The sequence below is a fragment of the Rana temporaria genome, chromosome 7 (assembly GCF_905171775.1).
Source record: "Rana temporaria chromosome 7, aRanTem1.1, whole genome shotgun sequence".
In the NCBI taxonomy this organism is placed as follows: Eukaryota; Metazoa; Chordata; class Amphibia; order Anura; family Ranidae; genus Rana; species Rana temporaria.
The window spans coordinates 208,337,214-208,353,512 of record NC_053495.1 but is presented as its reverse complement, the minus strand read 5'-3'; the positions used below and the strand labels follow the sequence as shown (position 1 = coordinate 208,353,512).

Below are 16,299 nucleotides of genomic sequence, written 5' to 3'. Positions count from 1 at the left end.
GTGGGTATAATGCGAAGGGTAGACAGAAGGTCAGGAGCAGAGTACTTTCTACCTTATGGAGGGTCATGTAAGAGGATGTGATATCCCGGTGTTGGAACGTACTCAGAAAGGTAGCAGAGTATTTTCTACCTTATGGAGGGTCATGTTGGATGGTGTGATACCCTGGTGGTGGGTATAATGAGAAGAGTAGAGAGAAGGTCAGGAGCAGAGTATTTATTAACCTATGGAGGGCCTTATTGAAGGTGAGATATCCTGGTGGTAGGTGTAATCAGAAAGGTAGTGAGAAGGTCAGGAGAAGAGTATTTTGTATCTTATGAAGGGTCATGGACAGTGTGATATCCTGGTGGTGGGTATAATGAGAAGAGTAGAAAGAAGGTCAGGAGCAGAGTATTTATTACCCTATGGAGGGCCATATTGAGGTGAGATATCCTGGTGGTGGGTGTAATCAGAAAGGTAAAGAGAAGGTCAGATGTTAAGTACTTTCTATTTTATGGAGGGTCATTTTGAAGGGAGTACTATCCCGGTGGTGGGTATAATGCGAAGGGTAGACAGAATGTCAGGAGTGTTTCTACCTTATGGAGGACCATGTTGACTGGTGTGATATCCTGGTGGTGGGTATAATGAGAAGAGTAGAGAGAAGGTCAGGAGCAGAGTATTCATTACCCTATGGAGGGCCATATTGAAGGTGGGATACCCTGGTGGTGGATGCAATCAGAAAGGTAGAGAGAAGGTCAGGAGCAGAGTATTCATTACCCTATGGAGGGCCATATTGAAGGTGGGATATCCTGGTGGTGGGTGCAATCAGAAAGGTAGAGAGAAGGTCAGAAGCAGAGTATTTTTTATCTTATAGAATGTCATGATGAAGGGGGTGATATCTCGGTGGTGGGTTTAATGAGAAGGGTAGATAGAATGTCAGGGGAAGAGTACTTTCTATCTCATAAAGGGTCATCATGTTGCAGGTCGAATATCCTGGTGGTGGGTATAATCAGAAAGGTAGAGAGGTCAGGAGCAGAGTATTGTCTACCTTATGGATGCCCATGTTGTTAGATCCACTCTACCATCCTTACATCACAAGATTTATGTTTATAGAAATCATTTTGAGCATGCAAGCCTTCCGTCCAGAAACTTGAGGTATCCAGTAATAACATGGTTAATTCCAGCAGGATTTACAAGACGTTGCCCGCCAAGGTCCTGCGTCATTTTACTGACCCTGGAAAGCAGCCTATTACTCAAACAAGTCATTGTGCTTTGGTCGATGTGACAGCGAGATGACTTGTACAATCTGTAAAAGTAATAAGGAAGGATCACCGGTGATGTGTGTCAGTGGTCATGAGTGACACACATGGGTGCTACGCTATCCTACTTTACTGACGTTGTATTGTGATATTGTTTGCCAAGCCCCACCACCAGCCCCAAATTATTTATACCAATCAGAAGATGGAGCAGTTCCAGATCTGATTGGGCGAAATACGTGATAAAGTTATGGGCAGACACTTGGGAGTTTCTTAGATAAATGACATTTCGCTTTGTACTTTTCTCTTCTTCTTCTCCTCTCTCCCCGCAGGCACGCAGTGCGTCTACTCCGAGCTCGCCGTGGTCCACCCGTCGTCCCTCGTCACGGTCATTCCTAACCGGTGGGCTGGACAAGCTTCGTCCCACAACAACAGATTATGGTGCTGTGGAACTGGATTTAAACTGGGCTCACCCCCTGGAGATGCTCGGTTTTGCCCTAGGGGACCTCACCGCCACTTTGCAACACCACGGGAGGAATCAGATACAGATCTCCGACCAACTGCCGGGAAGGATTGTACGCTATGGGTGTGTTTGTGGGGAGGACAGATTGAAATTGACAGAGGAGGAACAAAATCATGAATGGAGCGGAGAAGATAAGACGTCTACTCAACTCAACTCTCGGCTCGTAGAGGTTTGGGATCCACAGCAACCCGAGAGATTGTCTACTGAGAGGGGCAGCAGAGAAGACCTAATTCACAGTGAGTTCTGTTCATCTACTAAGAGTGGTGTGTGTGTGTGTGTGTGTGTGTGTGTGTTCATACAATTTATATCAAGAGGTTGTATAGATTCTTCAAGAGCAGCCATTCTCAACCAGGGTTCCTCCAGAGGCTGCTAGAGGTCCCTTGAGCTGTGGTTGATGGACCTCTCACCTGATGGTGTCTGCACAGTTCTACTTAGTAGAGCCAGCGGCCAGTGTCATCTTAATAGCATCATGGGCCCCTGGGCAAAGTAAATGGCTGGGGCCCCTACCAGTCTGGATCAGTACACCCCTACATCATGTTTCCCAATCACTATGCCCATATACTTTAGGTTCCCCCATCACAGTGCCTCTTACAGAGTTGTGCCCCCCTTGTACTCACAGGACACAAATGCCGTTCCCACCTACAATGAAGGCAGCTCCTTCTTCCTCTCTCACACGCTGAGACTGAGGTGAGTTCTCAGTCTCAGTGCCTGCTCTCTTCCGCCCCCTACAGGACGAAGGAGATATCTGAATCCTCTCTGCAGCAGAAGCCAGCCGTAGCTCCTTCTGACAGGAGTGACATTGCAGCTACTTCTGTCAAAGAAGAGTGGCCCGGGCAGCCAAAAGCCAGTGCATTCATCCAACAGCACCCCCCCCCCACCTTTTCCATGCCCTGATCATGGGCGACCCCATGCACCTGACCCAAGAAGAACTGATTTGTGAAGGGTTCCTGGAGACCTGGAAATTATTTCAAAGGTTCCTTTGGGGTAAAAAGGTTGAGAACGGCTGTTCTAGACCAACTACAGTGTATAATCCGTCATTATCTAAATGTTTAGCGTTCACTTTAAAGTCATTTTCCGATGTGAATTTCCTATTTTTACATGTTTGCAGTTCCATTCTCTAACGTTGTTAAAAGATTTGTAAATTCAAACCTTTGTCTGCAATTATCATGTACGTGATCCGGTCGCTCCTGCTAGGGGGCCTGCCGCCCCCCATCTGTGCTGCTACATCATGAATCGGCTTAGCCAATGACAGCACAGGGCTCTGTGTTTATTAACAACACAGGGCCCTGTACACGGAGCAGCGATGTGGCAAAGCAGGGAGATAAAACAATGACATCTCTTAGTAAAAGCAGCACGCATTACAGAATGTTAGGCACACGGTTAACCCTTTGATTGCCCCTAAATGTTAACCCCCTTCCCAGCCAGTGTCATTAGTACAGTGACAATGTATAGTATTAATTACTAATCACTGTATTACATATTAGTAGGTGAGGTTGAAAAAAGACACATCTTGTCCAACCTATGGGTGTGATTTTATGTATTGACTCGAGTATAAGCCTAAAGTGAGAACAGCATCTACTGTAAGTGGAAAAGAGGGTCAAAAATGCCCAGCTGCAGCCTCAATGTGCCCATTTGCAGCCTCGCTGTGCCCATTTGCAGCCTCACTGTGCCCATCTGCAGCTTCACTGTGCCCATTTGTAGCTTCACTGTGCCCATTTGCAGCCTCACTGTGCGTCACTGTGCCCATCTGCAGCCTCACTGTGTCCATTTGCAGCTTCACTGTGCGTCACTGTGCCCATCTGCAGCCTCACTGTACCCATTTGCAGCCTCACTGTGCCCATTTGCAGCCTCACTGTGTCTATTTGCAGCCTCACTGTGCCCATCTGCAGCTTCACTGTGCCCATTTGTAGCTTCACTGTGCCCATTTGCAGCCTCACTGTGCGTCACTGTGCCCATCTGCAACCTCACTGTACCCATTTGCAGCCTCACTGTGCCCATTTGCAGCCTCACTGTGCCCATCTGCATGCCTCAGCCTCACTGTGCCCATCTCCCTGCCTCATGTACCTGATCTCACTGCGATGTGACATGCAGTCTAGTCGGCGGCCGTCCAGTGTAACAAAGCCCTGCCTCCTCCTCGTCCGTGATGGAACACTGATTCAGTTTCCCAGCAGTGAGTCAGTGTTCAGCCTATCACGGACTAGGACGAGGAGAAGGCGGGGCTTTGTTACACTGGACGGCTGACAACTAGACTGCATGTCACAGAACCGGGAGATCATAAGGCTGCAGATGGACACAGTGAGACAGGGAGACTCGAGTATAAGCCGAGGGGGAGGCTTTTTCCGCACAAAAAAAATAGTCTGAAAAACTCGGCTTATACTCAGGTATATACGGTAATAGTCATGAGCATACTGGAGATATTACTCAATTAGTCAGTTCCCACCTGGCCTCAGTTAGTGTCAGATTGACTACCACCACACTCACCGTTCCACTATAAGTCATTGATCACCGCCATTACTAGTATATAATGAGCTAGATTCACGTACCCTTTACGTAGGCGTATCTATTGATACGCCACGTAAGTTGAAAGATGCGCCGTCGTATCTATGCGCGCTATTCAGGGAACTAGATACACCTGAATTCCTGCTTCATCCGACCGACGTAAGTCTTAGTACGCCGTCGTATCTAGGGTGCATATTTACGCTGGCCGCTAGGGGCGCTTCCGTAGATTTACGCATATAATATGTAAATGAGCTAGATACGCCGATTCACGAACGTACTTGCGCCCACTACGCCGTTTACGTAAGGCTTACGTTCGGCGTACAGTTATCCCTGCTATATGAGGCGCAGCCAATGTTGAGGTATGGACGTCGGAACAGCCGTCAAATTTTACGTCGTTTAGGTAAGTGGTACGTGAATGGGGCTGTGCGTAGGTTACGTTCACGTCGAAAGCATTGAGCAGACGTTTCTTAGGGAGTATTTGCGACGTGATTCTGAGCATGCGCCGTACGAACGGCCATTCATTTACATGGGGTCACGGCTAATTTACATGGAGCACGCCCCCTACCTGCCTATTTTGAATTAGGCGGGCTTACGCCGGCCTATTTACACTACGCCGGCGCAACGTACGGCGCCAGATCTTTGTGAATACTGGTCTGGGCTCCCTGTTTTACGTCGGCGTAGCGCATATGAGATATTAGCTTTTCAAAGATTGAAAATTACTTTTGAAACAAGTTAAATCTCTATTAAGTCTTTATAAATTGTCAGCGTTATCCGCAGAGCTGCAGACCATGAAGTTGCCCAGGGCTGGTCTTGTTATTGCAGGGCTGATAAATCCCAATTAAGCAGTAAAATAATGTAAAATAAGCAAACACACAGAACACGGCAATCATCTCAGTATTTGTTATCAGAACTAAGCTAAGCCGGAGATCATTTTAGCGGAGCAATTCGCTTTATCCCTCTCGGATAGACACACCGCCGTCAGAAAAAAAATGTGAACTGTGGTGCCCATGTATGTCGAATTCCTCAAACAAAAACCCCAAAATGAATGGTTTATTCCACAACTCGCAGTTCAATGACCAGAAGGGCTCCATGGATGGAAATTCTTGGCATAGCTGCTGGGTGGGAAGAAGGAAACCTCTGAACATCAATGTGATTGAACCCACAAATGGGGCTTTATAAATGAGGATGAGCGCAATTATCTGCTCTACAATCCCATTAAGGAACGTTCGGGGTTGGACCCTGAAGCTCGAGGGTTTGAGGTGTATGGCACTTAATGTCCACAAAGTCAAGGTCAAATTCCTTTCTCATCCTCGTTCTTTCTACACACTGATATGGGTCTGGCCCCTTTTCTGGAGGCAATTATGGAGAATATTGAAGCATTCACATTAGTCTCTGCCCAAAGGCTCCTTTAAAATGAATTGTCTCCACCACACGTGCCTATAGATCCAGTTATAATGCCTATAGATCCAGTTATAATGCCTATAGATCCAGTTATAATGCCTATAGATCCAGTTATAATGCCTATAGATCCGGTTATAATGCCTATAGATCCAGTTATAATGCCTATAGATCCAGTTATAATGCCCATACATCCAGTTATAATGCCTATAGATCCGGTTATAATGCCTATAGATCCGGTTATATTGCCTATAGATCCAGTTAAAAGGCCTATAGATCCAGTTATAAGGCCTATAGATCCAGTTATAATGCCTATAGATCCAGTTATAATGCCTATAGATCCAGTTATAATGCCTGTATGTTCAGGCATTATAACTCACTGTGGAATGTTACTTCAAAGCTCAGAGGAAACACACAAACAAATGGACAACATACAAACTCAATACTTAAAATTTAATAACAAAATATTTTTTTCAAAAAACATGCAAACTCTGTGTAGATTGTGTCTTTAGTGGTATGCAAACCCAATAATCAGTTGAGTTTTATCTATAATAGGAGTTTGCTTTATGAAATATATAGTTTTCCTTTTGTATTGATTATATTTTAGAACTTCATCCTCCAAGTCCCACACTTCCTAGAAACTATTGCTCTAAATGTTTAGGTTACTATTTTACAGAAGTAGTTGTTCAAGAAGTTGTAGATGCCAGTACAAGGATGGATGAATCAATATTGCAAACCATTTCCTTCTATATTTACTGTCTGACTAACCCTGTTGAGTTCAGAATCAACAAACAGTAAATAGTTCTTTACAGATATCCTGGAATATATTGTGGATAATAATTACATAATAATCCCATCTCAGGTAGTCCAAGATATCATTTCTCAGTCATCCTATGCCCCTAGTGGACATAGGATGATTTTAGACATAAGAGGGTCTGGGGATGTCCCTGGTGAGTCTGTCACATTCACCATAAACCTTAGACCTCCTAGAGTCACCATAAGACTGAAACCTTCAAGAATCTTCAAAGCTGTAAGAGATCCTGGAATCACCATAATCCTAAAACCTCCTAGAGTCACCAGAGCCCTAGTACCTCCTAGAGTCACCACACCCCTAGGAACTCCTGGAGTAACCATAACCTCAATATCTCCTAGGGTCTTCACAGTCCTAAGAGCTCCTTATGTCACCATATCCCAAAGACCTCATATAGTCACTATAACCCTATAACCCCCTAGAGTAGGGTGACCACGTGTCTCATATTTCCAAGAGTCATCATAACCCTAGAACCTCCTAAAGTCACCATAGCCCTAGATGTTCTTGGATTCTCCATAACTCCAAGATTCTCCTTGAGTCATCATAAGCCTAGAACCTCCTAGAGTCACCACAGCCCTAGGAACTCCCGGAGTAACCATAACCTCAATATCTCCTAGGGTCTTCACAGTCCTAAGAGCTCCTTATGTCACTGTAGCCCAAAGACCTCATAGAGTCACTATAAGCCTATAACCTCCTAGAGTAGGGTGACCACGTGTCCTGGATTGCCTAGAGTCATCATAACCCTAGAACCTCCTAAAGACACCATAGCCCTAGATGCTCTTGGAGTCTCCATAACTCTAAGATCTCCTTAAGTCACCATAACTCTAGAACCTCTTAGGCCCCGTACACACCATCAGTCCAAAATCCGAGCGGGTCAGAACGCGGTGACGTCAAACACACGACGTGCTGAATAAAATGAAGTTCAATGCTTCCAAGCATGCGTCGACTTGATTCTGAGCATGCGCGGGTTTTGAACCGATGCTTTTCTGTACTAACCATCGGTTTGGTCTGATGCGGCAGCGGTCCATCGGTTCGGTTTTGAAGCATGTTTAGAAATTTTGGACCGAAGGAAACCAGACCGATAGCCTATACACACGGTCGGTTTGGTCCGATGAAACTGAACTTCGGGTCATTCTCATCGGACCAAACCGACCGTGTGTACGGGGCCTTAGAGTCACTACAGTCTTAAGTGCTCCTTACTGTATGTCACCATAATCTAAAGACCTCATAGACTCACTATAACCCTAAGATCTCCTGGCATCTTTATAACCTTAGAACCTTCTAGATAACCCTAGTCACCATATGTATCCCTAAAATTTCCTAGAGTCACAACAATCCTAAGATCTCCTATCTCCTATAGTCACCATACCCCTAAAGTTCCTTAGAGTCACCATATTCTTAAAATCTCTCATAGTCTCTATAATACTAAAATCTTCTATAGTCACCCTAAGGCCCCATACTCACGAGCAAACATGTCTGCTGAAACTGGCCCGCAGGCCAGTTTCAGCAGACATGTTTGGTCGTGTGTGGGCGCGAGCGGGCCGAATTCCAGCAAACATTTGCCCGCCGGGCCTTTTCCCAGCGGACAAATATTCCTGGACTTGTTTTAAAACAGTCCGCTGGAATCCTGCCCGCTCGGACATGTACGGTCGTCAGTACAGACCTACCGTACATGTCCAGGCGCCCGCCGTCCCTCGCATGCGTCGAATGACTTCGACGCATGCGTGGAAGCATTTTAAAGGCGGGCCGCCCACGTCGCCGCGTCATTGTCGCGGCGACACCGCGTCATCGACGCGGCGACACCGCGGACACGCCCCGCGTATTGTTTACGCGCGGACTTCTGTACGATGGTGTGTACAACCATCGTACAGAAGCCCTCTGGCAGACATGTATGGTGAAAACGGTCCGACGGACCGCTTTCACCATACATGTTTGGTCGTGAGTACCCGGCCTAACCCTAACATTTACTAGAGTCACCACAATCTTAACATCTCCTATAGTCACCATAACCCTAACAATTCCTGGAGTCACCAGAATCCTAAAATATCCTATAGACACCAAAACCCTAAGATCTCTAAGACCGCGTACACACGGGCAAACATGTACGATGAAACCGGTCTGTACGATGGCTGTACTAACCATCGTACATAAATCCGCGCGTAAACAATACGCGGGGCGTGTCCGCGGCGTCGCCGCGACGATGACACGGCGACGTGGGCGGCCCTGCCAGTTAAATGCTTCCACGCATGCGTCAAAGTCATTCGACGCATGCGAGGGATGGCGGGCGCTCAGACATGTACGGTAGGTCTGTACAGACGACCGAACATGTCCGAGCGGGCAGGATTCCAGCGGACTGTTTTAAAACAAGTCCAGAAATATTTGCCCGCTGGGAAAAGGCTCGGCGGGCAAATGTTTGCTGGAATCCTGCACGCTCGGGCCTACACACGACCGAACATGTCTGCTGAAACTGGTCCGCGGACCAGTTTCAGCAGACATGTTCGGTCGTCTGTACGGCCCATTACAGTCATTATTCCCCTAACATTTCCTAGAATCACCATATTCTTAAAATCTCCCATAATCCTAACACTCCCTATAGTCACCCTAACATTTCCTAGAGTTACCACAATCCTATAATCTCCTATAGTCAAAATAACCCTAATGCCGCGTACACACGATCGGAAATTCCGACAAGAAAAGTCTGATGTGAGCTTAAAGCGGTGGTTCACCCTTAGAGAGCACTTTTTCCTCTTAGATGGATGCTCGTTTTTACTAGGGGAATCGGCTATTTGTTTTAAAATATGAGCATTACTTACCCGTTTACGAGATGCATCCTCTCTGTCGCTTCCGGGTATGGGCTGCGGGAATGGGCGTTCCTTCTTGATTGACAGTCTTCCGAGAGGCTTCCGACGGTCGCATCCATCGCGTCACGATTTTCCGAAAGAAGCCGAACGTCGGTGCGCAGGCGCAGTATAGAGCCGCACCGACGTTCGGCTTCTTTCGGCTACGAGTGACGCGATGGATGCGACCGTCGGAAGCCTCTCGGAAGACTGTCAATCAAGAAGGAACGCCCGCTCCCGAAGACCCATACCCGGAAGCGACGGAAGAAGATGCATCTCGAAAACGGGTAAGTACGGATCATATTTTAATACAAATAGCCGATTCCCCTAGACCGAACGAGCAGGAATCTAAGGGGAAAAGGGGAAAAATTTTATAAATGGGTGAACTCCCGCTTTAAGGTCGGAAATTCCGACCGTGTGTAGGCTCCATCGGAATTTTTCTGTCGGAATTTCCGCCAAGGAAATTTGAGAGATGGTTCTCAAATTTTCCGACAGGGATAGTTCTTGGGGGAAATTCCGATCGCCTGTATGCAATTCTGACGCACCAAAAACCAAGCATGCTCAGAATCAAGTCGACGCATGCTCGGAAGCATTGAACTTAATTTGTCTCCACTCGTCGGAGTGTTGTACGTCACCGTGTTCCTGACGGTCGAAAGTTCAGAGAACTTTTGTGTGACCGTGTGTATGCAAGCCAAGCTTGAGCGGAATTCCGTCGGAAAAAACATCCAAGGTTTTTCTGACTAAATTTCGGAATGTGTGTATGGGGCATTACACTCCCTATGGTCACCGTAAGCCTAACATTTCCTAGTCACCACAATTCTAAAATCTGTAGTCAAAATAACCCTAACGTTAACTAGATTTACCACAATCCTAAGATCTCCTATAGTCACCATAACATTAACATCTCCTAGAGTCACCATAACCCTAAGATCTCCTAGAGTCACCATATCCCTAAGATCTCCTGTAGTCACCATAACATTAACATCTCCTAGAGTCACCATAACCCTAAGATCTCCTGTAGTCACCATAACATTAACATCTCCTAGAGTCACCATAACCCTAAGATCTCCTAGAGTCACCATAACCCTAAGATCTCCTAGAGTCACCATATCCCTAAGATCTCATGTAGTCACCATAACCCTTAGATCTTCTCTTTTTACCATAATCCTAAAGCCTCTTGTTGGCACCATAAACCATGGATCTCCTACAGTCACCAAAAGCCTAGGACATTTGGTAGGGGCCAGTTCACAATGATGGATGGTTTGGGTACCTACCTAGGAACATAATGAGATCTTCTGAAGTGGTTGGGAGGAAGTCTTATGAAGTGAGGCAGAGAGTTCCAGGGAATGGCCTGTTGAGGTGAAAGTTGTGTTGGTGTATTACACAAGAAATTCTGAAAAATTACTGTTCTGTGTTCCGGCCTGAGCAAACACTCACTCAGAGTTCTCAAGTAACCTGTGGTTGCCCCACAGTTCTCTGGTGATAAAGGTCAAGTCAACTGATCGGCAGCAGGAAGAGAAATGCTGAAACGGCTTTGGGCTATGAATGAGCTTCAGGTGAAAGAAGCCTTCACTTTTACACAAAAATAAACAAAGATACAATATTTATCGATGATGAAAAGATAACATTATCTATATCTTGTAGAACAATTTGGCACAAAGAAGGCTGTGAAGGCTTTCCAGAAAATGAGATTATGATAGGGGTCAATGTAATTGCCTCTAATTTATATCCTGGTGTACCAGCATGTTATTTGGGGCAGATTTAAAAGATGTAATTAAAAACTTAAAAGAAAACTGAATGATGAAAAAAAAGGAGATTATTTCTTGCCTAATATATTTCATGCCAACGATTTCAGTAAGAGCATTTAAGTAAGAGATACATTCCCAGAAATGGGCCCACATACAGACTAGCCAGCAAGGGCATGGCGTATCATAGCCTGCCCAGCCTAATAAGTATAATTACACCTTCTAAATATAATACCACTAGGAGCTACAGTACCACAGCCCTATGACCTCAAGAAATCACCATAATCCTAAGGCCTACTATAAGTCTAGAACAGACTATTATATGGCTCCTCAAGTGGTGGAGTTGGTTTCTAATATTGAATGGTTATGGTATTTAGGAATATGGTAAGGGTGCAAGTCAAATCAAGCAAAGAAGAGAGCTCCAGGCAATAGGGCAACCCAAGAAAAGTCTCAGAGCTGGAGATGGGAGGAAGGTTATGACTGTAGAAAACACTTGTAGGTCCATGGAGGATTGGACGGTGGTTTGGTGCGAGAATCAGGAGTTTTCGCTTCACAAAAAGGCCTTGCAAAAAAGTGGACATTTTCACAAAATGTTACCATTTAAAAAAATGGGTTGAAGTATGGGAAGGATAAATTAGGTTGGCTTTGGGTAGTTTTTAAGGGGTTTTAAAGGGCTCCAGAGTATTAGGAACAATCCTGTGACAGCGGTCACTTTGGGTGGGGGGTTCGTGCAACTCAGCTTACCTTGGAGAGCTCTGGAAACTCCGGCCCAGATTCTCAAAGGGCTTACGACGGCGCAACGCAATGTACGCCGTCGTAAGTCCTAATCTGGGCCGTCGTATCTATGCGACTGATTCTTAGAATCAGTTACGCATAGATATCCATTAGATCCGACAGGCGTAAGGCTCTTACGCTGTCGGGTCTTAAATGCAATATTTTTTTTTGCCGCTAGGTGTTGCCTCCGTCGTTTTCCCCGTCGAGTATGCAAATTAGCAAAATACGCGAATTCCCGAACGTACGCGCGGTCGACGCAGTGAAGTTACGATGTTTACGTTAGATTTGCGCCGCGAAAAGTTGCCCCTGCTATATGAGGGGCAACCAATGTTAAGTATGGCCGTCGTTCCCGCGGGCTTGGGTGGCTGGGGGGGGGGGGGCGGGAGTTGTCCTGCCACAGTGGGAGAGACCCGTCAAAGTGGGCCAGTCTGGATGAAGTCCAGGGCCAAATTTTTGTCCCAGTCCAGCCCTGGTGGTGGCCATCTGTAAGCCCGGGGGCCCCATAATCTTCTATTGCCCGGTGGGCCCCATGAGTTGTCAGTCCGCCCCTGGTGGGAATTCTTCTCCCTGGCCACCATCGTAAGTGGCATTTTTCCAACTGGCCCCAAAATGAGTTGACTTTGCAGGGGGTTCCCCAAAACCTCAAAATTATTTCCAGGGCTCCTCTGGAGTTAACAAAAAGGTCGGGAAAGGCTGCTGTAGAAGATTACACAAGACATTGCTGAAAAGTGACAGTTCTGGCCTGAGCAGACAATCTCTCTCTCATAGTTGGTGATTGGCTCAGTGATGACGCAGGTAATGTCACTCGATCCGCGGCGGGCGGGCGGGCGGGCGGAGGAATGCAGAAACGGCTTTGGGCTGTGAATGAGCTGCGGGTGAAAGAAGCCTTCACTTTTATACAATAAAAAAAAAAAAAAAAAAGATAAAATATTTATGGGTGGTAAAAAAAGATATCATCATCTCCTTCACGTGGAACCATTCTGCCGGTCTTGAAGCCATTCCAGGGAATGAGATTATGACACTCGAGGAGGTTCATGTAATCTCTGTAATTTGGAAGGTGTAATTAAAGACTTAAAAGAAAACCGAATACAGAAAAAGCAGATTAGTGCTCCGCTCGCCGCAACAACTGAAGATTTCCATAAAATAAGATGTAGATTCCCGGAAAGGGGTCTGCGTGCCGCCAGAGGCGGCTCTAGGCTTTGTGAGGCCTTAGGCAAAATTTGACATGGGGCCCCCCCACTCACACCCATGATGGGAAAAATAAGATGTAGATTCCCGAAAAGGGGTCTGCGTGCCGCAATGGTATGTCCGGCCCGATAAGTAAAATTACACCTTGTAGGTGAATATTGTAACATTCCGGAGTTTATCATTTCAATTTCACAACGTAAAACTATCACATTATAAACAAAGACTATCCCATAGTTTCCAACCGCAGGGCTTCCCTATAAATAACCCCGATTACCCAATTTTGTCTCCTGAAGCCGGGACGGCTGCCAATGAGAAAATTAGCCAATTTCCTAAACGAGACTTCCAGAATAACTTGTTGTCCGTGCCCCGCCCCCGCCGCTGACAGCAGCCAATGTGTTGCCAAAGCAATAAGGTGATATTAAATTCACTTTATATAACACCTCGGCTGGTGCCCTGGCATGTTGGTAAATAAGTAATGAAAAAAAAAAAACCTTCGCTTAGGTGGTGCAGACTCCTACAGTAGGGCGACCAGACATCCCCGGTTTTCGTGGACAGTCCCCGGATTGAGGACACTGTCCCCGGACCAAGTATGTCCCTGGTGGGGAGCTGCGGTGGCTCAACGCGATTGGCACTGCGCTGACAAGCCATTCACCTCTGCAGCTAGGGGTTCGGATCCCGGTCTTGGCTACATGTGAATTGAGTAAGGTGGTCTCAGCCCGGCTCCCGGTGGGTGTGCTAGTACGCCCACCCCCCCTCCCACAAAAACCACCACACTTACACGCACTCGAAATTGGGTTAACATGCACACACTTTGACCATGCGGTCTCTAAAAAGAGAGGCGAAGGACTGACGGGGCTGGTTGAGCGGGCTAGATCCTCTCACTCCCTTATAGGGAGTCCCTCTGCCCCGTTGGGCTTCAAAGCGGAGCAGGTAGGGCGGGCTGTGTGGGAGGACCCCCTCACACACCCGCCATTGCCACCCGGGGCATGGAGAAAGGTGGCAGATTGCCTCTGGGGGAGGCCTGCCTACTCCCAACTCCTGCAGTCCGGCTCCTCTCTCGAGTACACGCACAAAATACACTTAAAAAAAAAAAAGTCTGTCCCTGGTTTTGTCCTCGGATTGGATTTGAACAGGGGCTGGGGCAATTTCAAAGACAGTCAGCGCAGAATAAAAAAAAAAATATCTGAATTAAACCCCCCCCCCCCCCCCTGCTCCTACTAGCTTGTAGGAGTTGTATTTTTTCCCATTATCTGTGCCCCTTTCTGATGATCATGTGCTGGTCGGAGCGGAGGGAATATTTCTTCAGTTTCGGGCGCATGCCCATTCAGCTCCACTCACATGTTCTTCTGCCTTGGCTCAGGTCCCGGGCAGCCGCCTGCCTGCTTATCTCCTTGCCTTCCCTGTCTGAGTGGTCTTCCTCCGCTATCTAAGACTAGTTGCATACCTCCCAACTGTCCCTGATTTCGAGGGACTGTCCCTGATTTGGAGCAATGTCCCTCTGTCCCTCATTCTCCTCATTTGTCCCTCATGTTGGTCTGATCTCTATAGATGTATATAAAATGCACTTTTTATCTATCAAAAAGTGTTTCCCAGCGCTAAACTTTCATCTGATTTCTAAATTGCTGCATTTGTAAATTCCAAAAGCCAATACAAAGGAATAGTAGTGGTAAAAAAAGCACTTGCGGGTTTAACCAATCTTATTTTTTTGTACAATTCTCCTTTAAGGGGGCGTGGCAAGGGGTGTGTCCTATGCCTGCATACTTTTGCTGATAGGTGTCCCTCATTCCCATCTCAGAAAGTTGGGAGGTATGCTAGTTGTGTGAGATGGCCTGATACATAAGGAAATATTTATTGATGGTAATTAGACTTGGGGAAGTTTTCATTCAAGGAAACAGTTGGTTGACCTGAAAGAACCCCTCCCTCAAATGTGAGACCAATATTTGAGGCACTCAAGCTGGCCTTCAATGAGAAATATGGCACATGTCTAGTAATTATATACTCTGTTGGATGTTTGTATCATCTGTGGACTTTGGACTTTGTATGTTATTGGAAGTTAATTAAAACTGCGTTCTCTGGAGGACCTGTGTTGCTGCTAAACAACGTAACTTATAAGTCATCATACTAACATCTAAGATATTAATTATCTAACCGGACTACTGGACACTATATACATCTAGATCACTACAATAGTCAACATTTTTCTTCCTCCAAACACGGTGAGTCGAGTTAATGACAAAGAGCTCAATTTTGGTCTCATCTGACCCCAGAACTTTCTCCCGATCTTCTCTGACCTCAGAACTTTCTCCTGATCTTCTCTGACCTCAGAACTTTCTCCCGATCTTCTCTGACCCCAGAACTTTCTCCCGATCTTCTCTGACCTCAGAACTTTCTCCTGATCTTCTCTGACCTCAGAACTTTCTCCCGATCTTCTCTGACCTCAGAACTTTCTCCCGATCTTCTCTGACCTCAGAACTTTCTCCCGATCTTCTCTGACCTCAGAACTTTCTCCCGATCTTCTCTGACCCCAGAACTTTCTCCCGATCTTTTCTGAATCATTTAGATGTTCATTGGGAGACTTCAGACGTTCTGTACTTGTGTCTTCCTGAGGAGGGGACCTTGCGGGGGCGGCAGGATTTCAATCCATGGCGGTGTATTGGGTCACCAATGGTGTGTTTGGTGACTGTGGTCCCAACTGCCTTGAGATCCTTCACAAGCTCCTCCCATGTAGTTCTGGGTGGATCCCTCACTTTTCTCATGTCCATCCTCACCCCATGAGGCAAAATCTTCCATGGAGCTCCAGACCGAGGACCATTGATGGTTATTTTGTATTTTTTCCATTTGTGAATAATCAATCCAACAATTGTCTCCTTCTCACCAAGCTTCTTGCTGATGGTCTTGTAGCCCATTCCAGCCTTGTGCCGATCTCCGATCTTCTCCCCGACGTCCTCTGACAGATCTTTGGTCTCCCCCATGATGGTGAGATGTGATTGGAGGAAAGAGATTCTGTGGACGGGTGACTTTTATACACATAACGAGATGTCGTTAGGAGAACCTTCTTACATTGACAGGACTAATCTGTGTACCACATGAGCGCCCCCTGTAGCCAGTCTGGGGGGGGGGAGAATTATTGTTGGTTGGGATCAAATACTTATTTTACTCACTGAACTGCAACTCCATTTATAACATTTGTATTGTGTGATTTTTCTGGATTTTTGGTTGATATTCTGTCTCTATCATATAAAATACACCTATGATAAAAACGATAGACCCTATCCTCCTTATATACACTTCC

General features: G+C 46.3%; 1 protein-coding gene across 1 annotated transcript in view; it reads left to right on the top strand.

Annotated features, from left to right (window-relative positions):
• ARTN (artemin) overlaps positions 1-16,299 on the top strand; it is a 73,372-nt gene that overhangs the window by 12,312 nt on the left and 44,761 nt on the right. Inside the window, exon 2 of the mRNA XM_040360917.1 lies at positions 1,565-1,991. Within this exon, the coding sequence (XP_040216851.1) occupies positions 1,715-1,991 (277 nt within the window). The 5' untranslated portion in view covers positions 1,565-1,714. The remainder of the gene's footprint in view (positions 1-1,564; positions 1,992-16,299) is intronic.